The 15,575-nt window shown below is 60.5% G+C and overlaps 1 protein-coding gene across 1 annotated transcript; it reads right to left on the bottom strand.

The window, feature by feature from the left end:
• Positions 1–8,607: 8,607 nt before the first annotated feature.
• Positions 8,608–13,393, bottom strand: MISP (mitotic spindle positioning). Its single transcript, XM_058537747.1, has 4 exons — positions 11,615–13,393; positions 10,941–11,068; positions 9,608–9,646; positions 8,608–9,057 (listed from the first exon to the last, which is right to left on the bottom strand). Exons 1-4 carry the CDS (start codon positions 13,311–13,313, stop codon positions 8,968–8,970), a joined length of 1,956 nt encoding a protein of 651 aa, XP_058393730.1. The 5' UTR covers positions 13,314–13,393; the 3' UTR covers positions 8,608–8,967.
• Positions 13,394–15,575: the final 2,182 nt, after the last annotated feature.

The raw sequence follows: 15,575 nt of genomic DNA, 5'->3' as shown, positions 1-15,575 counted from the left end.
GGCTGGGGAGGGCGGTGGGGGGTGACTGCTGATGGGGACGGGGCTTCCTTTAGGAGTGACAGAATGTTCTGGAACTAGATAGAGATGCTGGTTGCACACCCTGTGAATACACTAAAAACCACTGAATTGTGCACTTTGAGATGGCGAGTGGAGAGTTTTATGTTATGTGAACTTTACGACAATTTTTCTTACTGGGGACGATGAGGTGTCTTGTCAACGGCTGTCAGGACCCCGAGAGCCAGGCTTGTGAACGGGAAGTGCGGGGTTCTCGGCGAGATCTTCCTGGGGGCTGGCAACTCCAGCGTCCTCGTCAGGGTTATGGGGTCGAGGGGGGAGGGAAGGACCCTCATCACTCTCACATCACGGTCGCCCACCCCCTTCCGGGATGAGGAGGCACAGAGAGGCCGAGAGACTTGCCCCGAGCGATCAGCTCATCGGGAGACTCTCGGCTGGAGCCCATGTCCGGGGGTTCACAGAACTTGTCTGCAGAGTGGCTTCCAGGCCCCACCTGGCCGGCTCCGGGGGCAGTGCTGGGTCACCCTGGACCCCGCCAGCCAGGCGTGCAGGGACCCGCCCCGCAGGCTTCACAGGAGCCCCCGCCCTGCCCCCGCTCGGGCTGGAGACCTGGCCCCTGTACACACACCGGGAGGGCAGCCCTTCTCTCCTCCTCCTCACCCGGCCCAGGCAGAGAGGCGGCCCTGGGGAGCCCCCTCCACGCTCCACCCAGCAAACACTTATTCAGCACCTGCTGTGTGCCGGGCCCTGGGCCGGCACGAGATGGGGTGACCTCGTTTTACCAGTGAGGTCGGTGCTGGAGGACCCTGAGCTCAGAGAGGGGCCCCTCCCCGGGTGTCATCCCGATTCGTGAACCATGGGCCCTAGCAGGGTGACACCCATGGCTGCGAGACCTGGGTCCTGCAGGGGCCTCTCTGGGGAACAGGGTGCCACGCAGCGGGCACAGCCTGTGCAAAGGCCCTGGGGCAGGACCGTGCCCAGCGAGTGGGGGGGCAGAGCGAGGAGGGGACAGAGGGGACAGGGCGGCCGTGTAGGGCCCCGCCGGGCGAGGGGACGCGGGCTTCCCCCCCGGGGGACGTGGGAGCCACGCCGGGCGGCGGGCAGAGCAGTGACGGCGACTCGGTGCCCACGGCGCCCTCTGGCGGCCGCGAGGAGAACAGACCGAGGGCGGCGCCGGAGACCCGGGCGAGGAGGGGACGGCGCTGGTCCAGGAGGGACGGTGGGGGGATGGATGGGGGGATGCTGGGGAGGGATGGTGGTGGAGGGATGGCGGGGAGGGGGAGGGGCTGTGGGGGGGAATGGGGACAAAATTACACATTCTGTTTGCAGTATAAATAAAATATATATATTTAGACCTAAAATAAGGCTCTGAGTTTTAATACACTTCCTTTTCAATTTTTTGATTTTTTTCAGCTACTTTATTGTTCTGGAAAAAAACACGTGAAAAGATGTTTAGATCCATGAAAACATGTAGAGAGGGCTTTCCTCTGTCTCATGCGGCTCCGTGAGGCTCTGCCCACCACCGCCCCCCGTTTGTCGCCTCCCCCAGCCTAGGGGCGCTTTGTGGGCCTGGGGCTGCGTTTGCTCCTCTCTGGGCCTCGGGGCTCGGGGGGACCCCGTCTGCCCGTTAGAGAACCGGGAGCCTGGGAGAGGAGGCAGGCAGGTGCTCCGGCCGGAGCGGGAGCTGGTGCCGGGTTGTTGGTGCTCTGCCGCCCTCTGGTGGCAGCGTGCGTGTGTTCTCTTGGCCTCAGTCCAGGACGTTGCCGGCAAGCCCGGGGTCGTCTGGGGAGGATTCATTTCTTTACTTGGTCGATAGTGACAAGAACCAACATCTTTTCAGCATTGACTGTGCACCAGGGGCTTGGGAACCCTCATCATGCTCCCTCTCCCCTGGGGTGGGGTCCGCAAGGCCACCTCTACTTACAGATGAGGAAACTGAGGCTGGGTGAAGGGATCAGCCTTGCCCGTGGTCACTCAGGGGTTAGTGGCAGAGCTCGGACTTGAACCCAGGGCCCTCAACGGTGAAGAGGGACTTGAATATCTTGTGTGGCGCCTGGAACCAGCTGAGCCTGAAGCCAATCCTACTTCGACTGTTCAGTTACTCGAACCAGCAAATTCTGGTTTTGCCAAAGCCGGTTTGAGTTGAGTTTGCTTCAGTCGTTTTTTTCTTGCAATTGAGAGACGCTTGGCCACTGTCGAGTCCAGCTTCTGTCCTAAACCTGGTCTCCCACTGACCGGTCGTATGATCCTTGGTGACTTATTTAACCTCTCTGATCTCTCGTAGCCTCATCGGAGACGTGCCTGATGGAGTGTAGATGGATGAAAAGTGACATCGACCTTCACCAGAGCGAAGTTCTCACGGATTATAAGACCCACCAAAGTTTTAAGCTCTGGGACAAAGCTTTCTTATCACTTAGGATATTCATTTTACGTGAATTGTCCCCTGAGACAATTCACGGGACTGAGACAGCATCCGGGACTATCCGGGTGGCCCTAAATGCCGCCTGAGGGTCCTTATGGGAGTGGAGGGAGACCTGACACACGTGGAGGAAAAGGCTGGTGACCACGGGGCCAAGATGGAGCGATGGGGCCACAACGAGCCCAGGACGCTGGCAGAGGCCGGAAGGACCCTTCCGGGATCCCCCGGAGGGAGCAGCCTGGCCACCGTGGCCTCAGCCCAGGGGTGCCGACCACGGAAGCCTGGCCCCCTTCTGCAGACCCAGAGGCAGGGGGAGGAGTAGGGTGATGAGGGCTCGAATTTTAAAAAGAGGCAAAGGAGGATTATTTTTTTAAAAACGCTCTCAGCAAGGCCCTCACTGATTGTTATCCTATTACGGCGTCCTCTCTCTTTAGGAGGGAACGTGGAGCAACAGGGCTTCCCCCCGAGGATCTGCTCGGAACCCCCCGACTGCGGGGGGCGGCTCTCGACTCGAGGGCCCGCGGGGCCCCGGGGCCTGTTCGAAGGGGTGGACGCTGCTCCTCTCTGCCCAGTGCGGCTCCGTCAGAGCCGGTCCGGCCTGGCCGGGGAATGAGAATTCTCAGGAGACACAAGAAATCCAGATTTTTATAAAGATTTTTAAATGTTGGTAAATTCTTCAAAAGCATTTTTTTAAAAATTTAAAACACGGATCGCCAAGTGAGAGAAGTCTGTGTTCTGAATTTGGCCCCCTGGCCTCCGGTGTGAGACCCCCAGGGCGGGGAACCCTCGTCCCCTTGTTTCAGATGCTCATCAGTCCCGTGGGTGAATGGGTCGTCTCCCCGTTACTCACAGGGAGACTGAGGCTCAGAGGCAGGTTAACTTAAGGTAACCCAATGAGCGGGAGCTGGTCATGAGGTTAGAACCCAGTCTCTCCCACCAGAGCCCATGCCCTAAACCCCACTTTAGGTCCCCCCAAAATGGCCAGAATTCTGAAGTAGCCCCCAGATTCCTGCCCTTGTAGGCATCCTGTGTAACCCCCTTGAGTGCATGGGGGACGTTATTTGGTAAAGGTGAAGAGATTTTTCAGATGTAATTAAGGTCCTCAAATCAGTCGACTTTGAGTTAATCAAAAGGGAGATGGGTGGGCCTGACCTAATCAGGCTGGGTTTTTTCTAAAGGCCCAGGGAGCAGCAAATAGCCGTGTCATAAACTGCTTGTGGAGGGGACTACGTGGCAAGGACCTGGGGGCGGCCGGCAAGAAAACGGGCACCTCCGTCCTATAAGCGTAAGAAAATAATTCCACAAACACCCAAAGGAGCTTGGAAGCAGATCCTTCCCCAGCTGAGCCTTCGGATGAGAGCGCAGCCCAGCTGACACCCAGGCTGCAGCCCTGTGGGGCCCTGAGCAGAGGACCTGGCTACACTGCCCAGACTTCTGACCCTCGGAAACTGGGAGACGATAAACGGGCATCATCGTACACAGCTGAGTGTGTTAATTTGTTACGCAGCGATAGGCGACTGATACAGCCAATTTGTCAATTTTCTGTGATCCTAAATGTCCACTTCTTCAGCGACACACGAACATGTCCTAACTGGTGAAGACTAAATGTCCAGGTCATGCCAAAGAGCCGCTCATCCTTCCCCCTCTCTGAGCTTGGTGGGACTTCAGATACAGTGAGTGATCTTTTTATGTCCCCCATTTTGCGTGGGACAGACTTATACTAAAAAGTCATCCATTGTTTGCTGAAACTCAGATTTAACTGGGCGTCTAGAATTCTGTCTCCCAGCCCTGCCCCTGCACCCCAGCCGACAGCAGCCCTGACTTCAGATGTGTGAGAGGGGTCCCCCCAGACTGAACAGTGTCCCCCATAAATGACCACAGCTGCACGAGCGGGCCCAGCAGAGCCCACAGGACAGCGAGCCCATCAGCAGCTGCCGTCTGGAGCCCGAACGGCCGGGCTGTTGTTACGCAGCTGAAGCTGACGGATGCACACGGCTAGTGGGCAGTCCAGCCTCCGAGGCGTCCCCCCCAAAACCCCACAATCCTGCGGGAGTTCATTAAACAGGAGGGAGGCTCACGGAGGAGGTGGGGGCACCGAGAGATGCTGAGGGGCAGACCTGGGAGGGGGACGGATTCTGGCTTTTTAGCTGGAAACTCGGTTTTTATTTCAGCCTCTTGAATGGCCTGGAAGACAACATTCCTCCCTCCCCAGATCATGATACATGCAGCTTGGAGGAGACCGGGAAAGAACGTCCATGTCCTCACACAGAAGAATGAGCTCCCACAGAGATGGGAGCTAAGGCGTGTGTGCGCCTGGGTCACGTCCGTCTCCCTTTCACCATAAAAGCCAGGTCACGTCCGTCTCCCTTTCACCATAAAAGCCAGGTCACGTCCGTCTCCCTTTCATCCTAAGAGTGTGCTCCGGAGTCCCTCCCCTTCCCAGGCAGACCCTCCCTCCTCGGGGAATTCTCCTAAGAATTCACTTAAACCTCTCACTGAATGCCTTCCCGATGCCTCAGCCTGGCAGGTGGAGAGAAGTCTGTCTCTGTTCCCCGAGGGGACCGCCCCATGGACGGAATTGAACCAAAAGTGACTCATGAAAACGAAACGTCTCCCATGGTCCTGCTCTGACGTCACGAGAACACGCCAGTCAGGGTGAGTCAAGGGTTTCAAAGAGGACATTGCAGTTTTTAGGGCATTTCTAATATTTTTAAGCCGGGAAAATGTAGCCTCCCCTGAATGGTCCCCAAGGGCCTTCCAGAGAATGAGTACTTATTCTCTTTTTTTTTTTTAATTGTGTAATTTTATTGTGTAAAACACACATCACGTAAATTCATCATCTTCACCATTTTAAGCTCACAGCTCAGTGGCATGAAGCACATTCACACTGTTGTGCAACCATCCCCTCCATCCGTCTCCAGGACTTTCTCATCCTCCCAAACTGAGACTCTGTCCCCATGAAACACTGACTCCCCGTCCCCTCCCCCAGCCCCTGGCCCCATCGTCTACTTTCTGTCTCTGTGGATGTGACTCCTCTAGGGGCCTCCTGTGAGGGGATCACACAGTGTCTGTCCTTCTGTGTCTGGCTCATGTCGCTGAGCATCGTGTCCTCAGGGTCCATCCACGCTGGAGCAGGTGTCAGGATTTCCTTCCTTTTCAAGGCTGCGTAATATTCCAGTGTGTGCATGGACCACGTTGTGTTTATCCATCACCCCTCCATGGACACTGGGGGTGTTTCCACTTTTGTCTGTTGTGAGTCAGGCTGCTGTGAACGTGGGTGCTTTCAATTCTTTCAGGTCTATACCCAGAGGGGGGATTACAGGATCACATGGTGACTCTATGTTGAACTCTTTGAGGAATCTCTCTTGGTTTTGTGAAGGTCAGTTAGGGTGAAAACGCAAAGCTGTGCTTTCCCCACCTACATTTAGAGACCCTACACCCAGGCTCGGCCTGGTGAGAGTGGGGGCCGGGGCGGGGGAAGGAGCGAGATGGAGGGGGGTTGCTCAGGGCAGGAGCAGGAGACCAGGGGGGCAGAGGGACCGTGATGGAAGAGGCATCAGAGAAGGGGCTTGCCCTGGAGTCGGGGTCTTGGTGGAGGGAGTCACGGGACCCCATATCTGTGCCTCGTCTCCTCGTCTGGATGGCGGGTGACGGTGGGGTCACGCTGTGGGGCGGGGAGCTCGGACGTGACCTGCGGGCCCTTCTCCCCGAGGCCGCGGCCAGGCAGCTGGGCCAGAGCAGGGCAAGTGTTCCCTGTGCCTGAGGATTCTGTGTGGGGGCAGACGAGAAAATCACGACGGGGCCAGAGCAGGACTGTAGGACGGAGAGGAGCATGGGGGGACAGAGAGACAGCGAGAGACAGAGACAGAGAGACGGAGACGGCAGGAAAAGGAGAGCTGGGTCGGGAGGACCTGCTCCCTTAAGCTCTCTGCCAGCTGGGCTCCAGCCTGGGGTGACCCCGTGTTGGGTGTGGGGTGTGTGGGGGCGTCGTGGTCTCTGAGACGGGACTGGCTCGTGGGGATCGAGGCCATGGCCCAAGCTGGGAGTGGACATGGCTTCTTTGCACTTACTTGTTTTGGGGGAACGTTCAGAAGCTGGTGCCAAGGGGCGTTATGGGGTCAGGGGAGAGTCTACCGAGGCCCCAAGAGTTGGACCCACTATGGCAGGGGGGTGTCTTCCAAACTAGGTGACACCTGAGTTGCCACTGGGTGACGCAGTCCGTCTGGCTAAGAAGAGTGGCCGGGGAAGCTAGAGAAGGGCTGGCCATGGAGGGAGGCTGGCCCTGTGCACCTCGGCCGGGTGTCTGGTGCAGCCCACGACCGGTGCAACAGTCCTGGGCAGCCCTGAGCAGAGGTGACAGAAGATTAATTGAGAAAAGGGACAAGGCCCTCTGTGGTCGGGAGAATAACGGCCTCAGAGACATCCCCGTCCTGGTCCCGGGACCTGAGGACATGTCACCTCACGTGGCAGAGGGGACTTTGCAGATGGATTAACTTGAGGCCCCTGGGATGGGGGTGACCCTGGATCCCCGGAGCCCAGTGTCATCACAGGGTCCTCATCAGAGGGAGGAGGAGGGTCAGAGGCTGTGCGCTGGCTGCGGGCTGTGCAGACGGAGGAAGGGGCCCCGAGCCCAGGACGCGGCCTCTAGAAGCTGGAAAAGGCAGGAGACGGTTCTCCCTGGAGCCTCCGGGAGGACAGCCCTGCCCACACCCGGGTTTAGGACTCCTGACCCCAGAACGTGAGATGACAAGTGTGTGTGGTTGGAAGCCACCAAGTTTGGTGACTTGTCACAGCAGCCACGGGAGACTCGCAGGTCCTGGGAGCAGTGGATGGAGGGACGGTGGTCGGCCTCGGGGAGGATGTGTTGGGAGACGGCAGAGGAGCCACGAGACTCATCACGGGGTTGTGTTTGAGGCCCTGAAGCCGCCTTCCCAGAGCGGGTGTGGGGACCCGCATATGGTTCTCGGGGCTGGGACAGAATTGCCAGAACCCCAGAGAAGAGGTGATTGCAGCCACGAGGGGCCAACTGCAGGCCCAGGCTCTCCCTGTGGACACGGGCCCCACCTCCCGCCTCGGACCCGGGTGTCCTGCGGACCGGGCCCGCCTCCCCGCTCAGACTGTCTCTGTTCCCCGATGCAGCCCCCCACCCCCTCCCTTGGGGACCCTGCTATTTCGGGCCACACCGCCTCCTGAGCACGGCATGGGCCATCTTCAAGATGATTTCCTAAAATAGTGGGTTTTCCCTGCAGCAGCCGTGGATGGAGGGGCTGCGAGGAGGCGACAGGCCTGGGGGCGGCAGGGGCCCGGCCCCCCGGGGTGGTGAGCGGGGCTGCGGGCCCAGAGGCCGAGGCCGGCTGGGCGTCCATCATCGGGTCCTGGACCAGTGCCGGACCTCATTTGCCCGCCCCAGGGGCTTGCCCTATGGTGACCCCGTGTGTGTGGAGGGGAAACTGAGGCACGGGCGGGCGAGGACCCCGCGGCCCGACACGGGCGGCAGCAGAGCTGGGGTTCGGGTCCAGCGCTCTCACCTCTGACAAGAATGACCTCATCGGCCCGGTGCAAGCCTGGTGGACACATGGAGCCCAGTTAACAGGCCTCCAGCCCCTCCTGAGACCATTGGCCAGACCCCGCACGCGCCGACCGGGGGCTCCGAGGACGACGGGGGAACCACATGGCCAGGGCGGTGGGACGGGCTCTGTGGCAGCAGGATGGGGCTGGCCCTACCAAAGACGGCCACTCGCTCACTGGACAAGCATCGAGTGAGCACTGACTGCATACCACATGCCGGGAATGGATGTGAACCCCACAGCCTGGGGGGCGGGGGACAGCGACCAAGAGAAGCAGAAGAGACAGAGGGCGAGGCCAGGGTGGCCCCGCCAGTTTATTTCAGGACACGTGGACAGGCAGTGTGGAGGGGGTGTGGCAGGGGGACCCCCTTAAGCCCCCGAATCGAGCCTTTTTCTCTGCCAGGTGGGGGCCGTGCCCGGAGACCCCAAAACGTGGGAGCCTTGCTGAGTGGCCACGGAGGGGGCCCCAGGGCGGCACAGGGCCCTCAGACCGGGAGGTCCCCTGGGGGTCGGTGTGGGGCAGGTCCCCCCTCACTCTGGGACTTCTCAGACCCGCAGCCCCTCCCGGTCCCAGGACCCCGCCTGCCTCCCTCCCCACCCGCCCCTCCGCCCTCAGACTAGGGGGAACCACTGCATTCGGAGCCGGGGGAGGCGGGGAGCCGGCCTCCCTCTTTCTCGGACCCGACAGCGTTTGGCAAAGTCTCAGAAGCGGAAAGAATCGACAGGGGTCCGTGTCAGCCCCAGCTTTGGACCCAAAAAGCAGAACGATTTCCCAGGAAAATGAAAACAGAAGAGAAAGCCGATGAGTCAGGAAGCATGTCCGCTGGGGGTTGTCGGCCCGGATCCGTGGCTCTTGGTCTGCGGGTTTGAACGGGAACCTATCCTCTAAGGGGGGGGGGCTCGGGGAAGGTCTTGGCAGCTCCCACAGAGTCAGAGCCGGGCGGGGGTGGCGCCCTGTCCCCAGGCTCAGTCCTCGTCCTCACTGGTGTAGATGCCGGCCTCCCAGCGCTCCGCCCTGGCGCTCTTGTGGCGGGTCACCCTCGTGGCTTCCAGGATCTGCAAGAGGGAGGCAGGGGGTCCCCGTCAGGGTCCTAACCCGCCCCCAGGTGTCCCCCCCACTGCCAACTCACAGGAGAGGCCTTGTTCAGGGGTAAAGCAGGACCACCCCCTCCTCTGCTTCAGACCCTATACTCCTCGTGATGGTGCCAGGAATCTAACCCACGCCGAGCAGGGGCCATGCCTGCATCTGGCCTTCTGGACTCAGCTCAGGGAGGCCACAAACGAATTCCACAAACCCACCAAGGTCACTGGCCTTCTGCTCACTCTCAGATGGACCCTGCCCCCCAAAGAAAATGCCCTTGTCTTGGGCCCAATCTGCCACAACCCTTCCCTATCTGGTGAAGAGGTGGCACACGGACCCCTTTCCACAGTCTGTGCCCGTGGTAGGCATCACCAGCCGATCACAGCAAAATCCACCACCATCAATGGAGAAGATACCCAGTGAGGTCCCCATGCCCAGGAGAAGGGCTTCTGGTGGCCAACACCACAAGGCAGGGGACACAGATGGGGGAGGAAGACTCTGGCCCTCTCCCCAGTAGCCGCTCACCTCTGAGTTGACTTCATCGGCGGGGTTGATGCCTGCGTACTGCGAAAAGGAACATACGTCAGCCCCGGGCCCTTCCCGCCCTGCCCAGCCCACAGCCCGCCTGGAACTCAATGCACAGCCCGCTCAGCCACCGTGTGGGGCAGAAGGGAAGGCGACCCTGCCCACAGTGGTCCCCTGAATGCCCCTCGGTCACCTCAACCTCAAAGCCACCCCCCATGCTGTCCCCTCATGCTGTTCCCCTCAGTGAAGCCTCAGTCTGTCCTTTGCAATTTTTTTTTTCTTATAAACGTCATCCAAACAAAGGGGGTTACATTTCTGGAGCTGGGCCTGGCTCTAAGGCTCAGAGGGGGCTGTTCTTACTCTCATGCTCACTTCACAGAGGAAGAGACCAAGGGTCAGAGTCGGGCAGGGACTCGCCCAACATCACACGGCCAGCAAGGGGCAGGGTTGGGACTTGAACCTGGGTCACTGGGCTTCACTCTGTGCCCCAAACTCCTGGGCAGGGCTGCGAGCGCCAGGTGTGAGAGGTTGCGTGGGTGTGATTGTCCCTGACGTCCCCAGTGCCCCACCCAGGGAGGAGCTGGCTTCACAGTTACAAACGTGGGTGTGGGGCCAGGCCTGGGTTCAGGTCGCGGCTCAAGAGGTCACGAGCCTGGTGCCCTTGGGTGTGATAAGATGACCCTCCCAGGCCTGGTGCCTGCAGAGTCCTGGGCACATCACACACAATCATAAATGACAATGACAATAAGCACATTAAATAATAGCGATGATGGGGGCCAGCCCCGTCGCATAGCAGTTAAGTGTGTGTGCTCCGCTGCTGGCGGCCCAGGTTCGGATCCCGGGCGCGCACCGATGCACCGCTTGTCAGGCCATGCTGTGGTGGCGTCCCATATAAAGTGGAGGAAGATGGGCACAGATGTTAGCCCAGGGCCAGTCTTCCTCAGCAAAAAGAGGAGGATTGGCAGATGTTAGCACAGGGCTGATCTTCCTCACAAAAAATAAATAAATAAATAAATAAATAAATAAAAATAAATAATAGCGATGACGATAAGTTTCCTCCTCCAAGCAGAGGTTGTCTGTTAGCCTATGATTGGGGGGACGACCTTGTAGGGGGGCCCTGCGGACGTGGCCTCTGAGAGCAGACCCCCGATGTGAAGAGACGCCTGGTGTGTCCAGTCTACACCTCACATGTTGGGGAGACCGAGGCACAGCCACTCGAGGGGCAGTGAGGGAGACGGGACTCGAAACCGGGTCACACTTGAGTCTCGCTCTCCCCTCGCGGCCCTGACGGGGGTGTCAGACCCCCGGGGGACAGGCTGGGCTCTAGACTCACCCACTGCTCCTTTCTCTTCCTCTGCACAGGGGCGGCCCCGGCTGGGGCCTCCACCGTCCACACCAGGCCCGAGTTCAGGTGGGTGGGGGAGACGTGCACCTCAGACACCGAGTAGCTGCCCGTGATGCCTGTGGGGGCGGGGGGAGGAAGGAGCCTCAGGGAGCGTCCCAGAGTCCCTTGAGGGCAGGACATCTGTCAGACCCCAGCCCTGGAGACACGGAGTCACTGGCCAAGTGGCTGGACCAGGTAAGGGGACGGGCGAATGGACACGCAGACCACTGACAGACAGATTGACCAAAATAGCCAGAAAAAACTGGACGGACACATGCGCCGACTATGCGAGGTGAAAAACATTAAAAGTGACACAGGGCATATTTCAGATTGATGAGAAGGAGCCATCTGCCAAGAGGACACATCTATAAACTTTATGCGCCTAATAACAACCTGTCCAAATCCGTAAAGCAAAAAGCCCCAGGCAAACTTGCGTCTCTCTCCAAAGTCTACAGCCTAAGCAGACAGGCAAACAGACCAGCCAGCTGGGCTCGTGGACGAAAGCCCCCAGATGTGCCCCCACCCTCAGCCCCCCTGACACCCCCAAACTCCACCTCCCCACCCTCCTCCATCCCATCTCTAAGACCTGGAGCAGAGCAGCCATTCCCGGGACCTCTCCTCACCGGATGCCTGGGAGGAGCCCCTGGAGCCGTGGTCACGGTCCTGGTTTGGCGACGTCGGGGAGAAGACCTCGGGGAAGAGAGCGCTCCTCCGCTCCTCGGCCACCTCCCGCTCCCGCCTCAGCACGCTCTCCATCTCCTTCTCCAGCATCTCAGACGACTGGGACTTTTGGAGCCTCAAGGGGGGGGCCCCAGACACCTCCCAGCCCCAGACCCGGGAAACCTCGGCCTTCTGGGGGGCATCCGGGACCCCGAAGCGCAGGGGACGGAGGTGGAAGTTCTCCACTCGCACGACGCCCCCGTTGGCTTGCAGGCATCCCTGCGGGGGCTTCGAGTGTTCCTGCTGTGTGCCTGAGGGTTTTCCAGAGGATTCCAGCAGATGCCTCTGATACCCTACCACCTTCGGGGAGCCCACAGCCTTTGCCTCATCTGCAGAGGGACCGCTGGGCCTGCCGTATGCGTGGAAGGCTGGGAACTCCGGCCGGGGGGTCCCGGAGCCCAGGTACGGCTGGTAAGCATCAGGCGGGATGCGGTTCACCTTCCTCACCTCGGGGGCAGGGTCGGCCGCCCTGGCATCTGGGGCCGGGCCGAGGATGGAGTCCGAGCTGAGTGCTCTCCGGAGCCCGGCCGCCGGGACGCCCTCAGAGGCCCAGTCGGGGGTGGCCGCCCGGCCCACCTGCAGGCCCTCCCGCCGGTGCTCCTGCTCACGCTGCGTCTCCTGCACCAGGTCGCGCTGCACGTAGAGCGACGGGCGCCCCCTCTCCCGCCGCGGCGCCTCGGCCAGGCTCACCTTGGTGAGCAGCGGCCGGGTGAGGACCTCCACCAGCTCCTGGTGGCCGGCCGCCCCCCGCAGCCCCCGCTGCTCCCGCAGGGCGGCCTCGCGCTCCTGGGCCAGCCGGATCTCCCGCTCGATGGGCGTCTCCTTGGGAGCCTCCGGGGCCTCCACTTGGGACCAGGAATCACGCTCGTCCACAGCTTGGACCCCAAACCCGGCGGGCAGACCGCGGACGCTCTTCTCTTCCAGGATCACCTCCTTCACCTGTGGCTTGACTGCGACTACATACCCATTGGCCAGGGGGGGCCTGCTCAAGACCTGGGGGGCCTGGCCGACCCCGGGTGGGGGACGCGTGGGGGCCACCCTGGCCGGGGGTCTCCGAGGGGCCACTGCGTTTGCCTGCTCCAGGTTCAAGAACTGCCTCCTGGCTGCCAGGAAGTCGATCTGCTCCCTGTCGACCGCATCTTCCTCCCAGGGCACGGGCTGAGGTCGGCCGGGGCTCCCCCGCCCCCCGTGGTCAGGGGTGCCATGGAACGTGGCCACCGTGCCACTCTTCTTCACCGCCTGGCCCTGGATGACCACCCAGGGCTCCTGCTCCAGGTCCCGTGGCCGCCTGGGCGGGGCGTCCGTGGCACCCAGGCGGTAGGCCTTCACCTCCTCATCCTCGTCATCCTCCACGTAGAGGGACCGCAGGGACAGCTGGCCCGGGACAGCCTTCGTGTTGGAGGACACTGCCGTCCGCACCACGTTCACCCGCGCCTTGTGGTCAGCGGGCCACCCCTGCAGCTCGTCCCGGTTCCAGCCGCTGGCCAGGGGCCCCACGGTCACCAGCTCGTAGGTATAGCTGTTGTCACCGTCGAAGGCGGGGCCGGTCAAGCGGGGCGGGTGGGGGATGCTCAAGATGGGGTATCTCGTCACACGGTCCATTTTCTGGGGTCTCAGCCTGCCACGGGCTCCCAGGTGAAGAGGTGCTGGGCTCACTGAGGGAGGAGAAGGAAATGACAGCCACCAGGTCAGAGGACGTGGGGACAGGCATAATTTCTAGTCCCTTAAAGGGCAAAGTCTTGGCCACATGATTGGCTGTGATGGGCTCAGGGATGAGTAAGGGACCCAGCCCTGCCAATCAAAGCATTCCATTCCCCTGGCCTCTCTGATTGGTTCTGGGATGGGTAAGGGATCCAGCCCTGCCAATCAAAGCATTCCATTCCCCTGGCCTCTCTGATTGGTTCTGGGATGGGCAAGGGACCCAGCCCTGCCAATCAAAGCATTCCATTCCCCTGGCCTCTCTGATTGGTTCAGGGATGGGTAAGGGACCCAGCCCTGCCAATCAAAGCATTCCATCCCCTGGCCTCTCTGATTGGTTCTGGGATGAGTAAGGGACCCAGCCCTGCCAATCAAAGCATTCCATCCCCTGGCCTCTCTGATTGGTTCAGGGATGGGTACGGGACCCAGCCCTGCCAATCAGAGCATTCCATCCTCTGGCCTGGGTGATTGGTTCAGGGATGGACATGTGACCCAATCTGGCCAATGATGTGAAACCCTGAGACTTTGCAATGAACGTGGAAAATTGGACCTTTTTCCCGCTGGGCTTGTTAGGCTGATGAGATGAGGTTAAGAACTGCTGGAGGCCAGATGCGTCCCCTTGTGGACACAACCTGCTCGAGACCAACACCAACCCCAGCTCAGCATCCTAAAAATGTTTGAGCTCCTGGATCCAGCCACACCTGATTCCCTGGGTACCTCTGTACTGACCCAACAACTCCCCCCTTGTGTGTCTGACATTTGCAGGCGCCTCATCTCCCAGACACCGTGCACCCTGCCTCGGTCAGCCCCCTGCTGCCCATTCCTTCTCCTACTCCTCTCTCCCACCCAGCTTGCCACGTCCAGACCCAACGCCACCCCCTGACAGCCTCCCTGGGCCCCTGCAGTGTGTGTGTCTGCCTCTCTCCCGGGCACGCACATTCTGAGGTCCCTTCTGTGATATTTTTCATCCAACGTTCACAGATGGCCCCAGGGGGCCTGCTCCTCACTGAGGGATGTCAAGTGGGGAAAGTGAGGCCCAGCAAGGGGTGGTGACTTGCAGAGACCCCCGCTTCCCGGCTTCCTGGTTCTCTCCCCTGCACCTGCCCAGCGGGACACCTTGTCCCACCCCAGACAACCGCCCCCGCCCCATCTCAGTGCCGTAAAGCCAGGACGGGCAGGGAACGCCTTGGGCCTTGTCCCGCAGAACCAGGAGACACCTTGACCCAGTGCCCCAGGCGGGCCTGGCCCCCCACCCCGAGTGTCCCAGTTCCCACTGAGCACGGCTCCAGGAGCCTCCTCGAAGGTCACTCCTGACAGCTCCGGGATGCCGTTCCTATGCCCCGCCCCGGGCCCTCAAGGTCCACATCTGGCCTCAGCACAGACCCCCAGACTCTCCCTACCCCGAACCCGACCCTCCTCCTCCTCACACAGCTCCCTCTGCCCACAGCACTCTCCTTTCTGCTCCTCCACAGCCTCCTGAGCTGCAGCCCACAGGACACCTCCTCCAGGGAGTCCCCAGATTGCCCCGCCCTTGGCGCCCGTCGTCTGAGCATCTCCTGTTACGCCAGGAGAGTCGGGCATCTCCTTTTGACAGCTGAGGAAAAGAAGAGGGCTGTCCCTCGGCCTCGGCCTCGGCCCCCTGGTTCCATCGGAGTAACTGCCCACTCACTGCCTTTACGCCAACTTGCTTATAAAAGCTCAACGTGGTTCTAACGAGGAAATCGCAGCCCCGACTGCGGAGGCAGCATCTGGCCACATAAAACCCATCGTGGCAACAATGTCACAGCCGACACGTCATGTATCACACGGTCTCTCGTGTGTATCCAACATTAAAACCAGACTCAGGGAAACAATCTTTAAAAACAAGCAGGATTGGTTAACAGACCCCAGCTGAGTGGGCTGAGCCACCGTCCCGGTGACCACACGGCCCCCGCGAAGACTCTCCGCACAAGTCACTGGCGGGGGTGGAGGGGTGGGACACGTCTCTGGAAGGGGACTGAGCTCACTTAAGGCCTGTCTCCTCCCTCCTGAAGCCATCAGCCCAAGACCTTCTCCTGGGGGCCCAGGTGAGCACCCCCTCCCGCAGCCCTAGAGCCTCGTATACAACAAGCGCTTAATAAAGGCCACTGAACAAGGCACGGCGTCTGCAAACAGCACTCACTGGGG

Source organism: Diceros bicornis, unplaced genomic scaffold, assembly GCF_020826845.1.
Source record: "Diceros bicornis minor isolate mBicDic1 unplaced genomic scaffold, mDicBic1.mat.cur scaffold_67_ctg1, whole genome shotgun sequence".
Classification (NCBI taxonomy): domain Eukaryota; kingdom Metazoa; phylum Chordata; class Mammalia; order Perissodactyla; family Rhinocerotidae; genus Diceros; species Diceros bicornis.
Note: the sequence above shows the minus strand (reverse complement) of the source record. Positions and strands in the feature narration are given on the sequence as shown.